Source organism: Limulus polyphemus, unplaced genomic scaffold, assembly GCF_000517525.1.
Source record: "Limulus polyphemus unplaced genomic scaffold, Limulus_polyphemus-2.1.2 Scaffold2810, whole genome shotgun sequence".
Classification (NCBI taxonomy): domain Eukaryota; kingdom Metazoa; phylum Arthropoda; class Merostomata; order Xiphosura; family Limulidae; genus Limulus; species Limulus polyphemus.
Window position 1 is genome coordinate 147,490 of NW_013668420.1, and position 3,317 is coordinate 150,806.

General features: G+C 34.6%; 1 protein-coding gene across 2 annotated transcripts in view; it reads left to right on the forward strand.

Annotated features, from left to right (window-relative positions):
• Positions 1–3,213, forward strand: part of LOC106467957 (transcription factor collier-like) — a 148,532-nt gene extending 145,319 nt beyond the window's left edge. For both annotated transcript variants that reach the window (XM_022396198.1, XM_022396199.1), the window contains exons 12-13: positions 889–1,063; positions 2,995–3,213. In XM_022396198.1, the coding sequence (XP_022251906.1) occupies positions 889–1,063; positions 2,995–3,206 (387 nt within the window). In that variant the 3' untranslated portion in view covers positions 3,207–3,213. The remainder of the gene's footprint in view (positions 1–888; positions 1,064–2,994) is intronic.
• Positions 3,214–3,317: the final 104 nt, after the last annotated feature.

Here is a 3,317-nt window from a genome sequence, read left to right on the forward strand (position 1 = left end):
CACATCATGTTTGTTTCTGAAGTCAACTCTGCTATTATAGGATCCCGCCATTACTGTCGTCACTCTCATCATATCATGTTTGTCATTGAAGTCAACTCTACTATTATAGTGCGACTGATAATTTGAAACTGGCCAGAGTTCATCAAATATCTAGTCTTTTCTCCTATGTTCGCAAGGAAGGTTTCTTTAAGGGAGATTCATTAGCTACTGCTTATCACTACTGTTATAGTTCAAAACTCCAGGACTCAGCTGGCTTTCTAATGTGTACTGAATGTGTTTAATGGTTGGATTTCACGTTCCTTATGAAGCTAATTCCTACTGCATGGGGTATTAGTTAGATGCGTTTGTAACAAATAAAATAAAACCAATTGTAGGATACTCATTCCATTATAAATTATATATATGATTACTTGTAAAGTTACTTTGATGTTTGTTATTTTATTCGTAGTAGAAATTCCAAACAAAGTATATTTTATTACAAGTTACATTAAGGAAGAGTGTTTTAAAATAGGTATGACGTTTCGATCACTGATTGGGATCGTTCTCAAGAGCCAATGATCGAAACGTCGTACCTGTTTTAAAACAAATCTTCTTTACTGTAAAAGCAGTAACTTGTAATTAACATAATAATTATAATCAGTAAGTAACTAAAAACGAAACTATTAAAGTATATTTTGATCTAGTGAAAATATTTTTATGAGTTTATTTTTATTGGAGTCTTTCGTTCTTTTGAGATTAGCTTTGAAAGAAATGTGGTGTGTTGTTATAGCTGTTTTTGGTACAGCTGACCGTAATTCAAAACATAAACTTAAAATTTCAAAAAATTAAAAGAGAAACATAATTCTATTATCGTGTTTAATCGCTAGATAACACTCTTAATCCCACCAGGAAATCATCTTGAAACGAGCAGCGGACCTAGCGGAAGCGCTCTATAGTATGCCGAGGAACAACCAGTTAACACTTCCGGCGCCAAGATCCCCAGCTCTAAACAACGCCACAGCGATGTCTGGTTTCAATGCCTACACCGGTCAGTTAGCCGTAAACGGTCAAGAAAACGGGACAGGTAAGAGGAAATCAAACCTGCACAAATGTATCAGATGGTACTAGTGAAACCTTTTAACACATGTATCAGATGGTACTAGTGAAACCTTTTAACACATGCATCAGATGGTACTAGTGAAACCTTTTAACACATGTATCAGATGGTACTAGTGAAACCTTTTAACACATGTATCAGATGGTACTAGTGAAACCTTTTAACAAATACATCAGATGGTACTAGTGAAACCTTTTAACAAATACATCAGATGGTACTAGTGAAACCTTTTAACACATGCATCAGATGGTACTAGTGAAACCTTTTAACAAATACATCAGATGATACTAGTGAAACCTTTAAACAAATACATCAGATGGTACTAGTGAAACCTTTTAATAAATACATCAGATGGTACTAGTGAAACCTTTTAACAATTACATCACATGGTACTAGTGAAACCTTTTAACAAATACATCAGATGGTATTAGTGAAACCTTTTAACAAATACATCAGATGGTATTAGTGAAACCTTTTAACAATTACATCAGATGGTACTAGTGAAACCTTTTAACAAATACATCAGATGGTACTAGTGAAACCTTTTAATAAATACATCAGATAGTACTAGTGAAACCTTTTAACAATTACATCACATGGTACTAGTGAAACCGTTAACAAAATCACTGTGTTGTTTCAAGCTGATACTCTAATTTACTAAAGCGTGTTACGTTTATTTACTTCATCTTGTGGATGTTCGAAAATTCGGACAGAACTTTTTTGATGGAGTTTAGGCTTACAAACTATATCGTTCAAATTCATTGTCTGTTATCTATCCTTATTTAAGTTAATGTGAGAGAAATGTTTTGAACTAAGGTATTGGTATTCGAAAATGTTTATTTTTTGTTCCATTCGTCAAATCGGTAATGTTAAAAGGAAGGAATATTACCTAGTGATATACATAGTCCACCAGGTTTCAAAACTGTCACTCTAGAGATACAATAAACAAATACTTAGGTTACGAGTGTACTTTTCCTTCGCTTTCCTTTTATTGTTTTCTCTGTTTGTTATTGAACGAAAAGCTGCTGTGCCCACCAAGGGTATCGAAACTCAGTTTAACGTTATAAGTCTACAGACTTACCGCTGTGCCACTGTGGCCTTTTCCCTTTTATGAATACATATTTTGGTAAAACTACAACAGAATCTGCTATACACACTTAGGCTATTTTGTTACACAACTTTTATCTGTACTATGCCTACCACAGATATTGAAGCCTGATCGTTAGCGTTGTAAGCCCTCGGTTTTACTACACTAAAGAAAACATAAAAGCACATGATACAGATACTGTTAAAGTTTTTGTTAGATTTTTTTTTACTTAAAAATATCAAGATATTGATATCATTTTTTTTTTCATTTGTTTGAAGTAAACGAGAACTTTGAAGAAAAAAACTTTAATAACATGTTTGCGCACTGAAAATTATGTGTTTGATGTTGATGTGTTTTTCTGACGCGTGAAGTTTCATTGTTTTAGTTTTAGACATTAAAACAGTTACACATATTCAAAACACTGTCTTTCTGACATACATTTGACATAAGTCTCAAGTGTTTATTTTGTTTTGTTCGTAAACAAAACCTTCATTTCTGCAGGCACTGTGGTCATGAGTAGTTAATTCCTTGTCTTCCAAGAGCTTACGATGTCTAATTGATCAAAGCTATCGACTTGCTGCCGCTGCTGTGTATCTGTTACAAGAATATCCCATTAAGAGCTGATAATACGAGAAGGTTTGGAAGGATTATCCTTTTCTTTCGAAATTTGTACTATATTTGAAGACATGAACAACGTAATGTCATTATGAACACACGAACATTTAGAATGTTTAAACGACTGGTAGTGCTTATGCCGTAATGGCAATAAAACTTCGTATATGGATTTTATCTCCCCATCTTTCTTTTGCAGAGTATGGACGAGCTCAAAGCAGTAGCGTATCCCCCAGAGGATACGGATCCAACGCATCCACCCCCCACAGCACAAACGGATCGTCTTATGGGGCGGCGACCATGTCTGGAGGCTATGGAGGACCGGGAAATCTTGGGAATATGGCGGTACCAGGATCACCAGGTCTGTTTAATGGTAAGTATGGGTTGTGTTTTCTGTTTAATGGTAAGTAAGGGTTGTGTTTTCTGTTTAATGGTAAGTATGGGTTGTATTTTCTGTTTAATGGTAAGTATGGGTTGTGTTTTCTGTTTAATGGTAAGTAAGGGTTGTGTTTCATTGGTTTT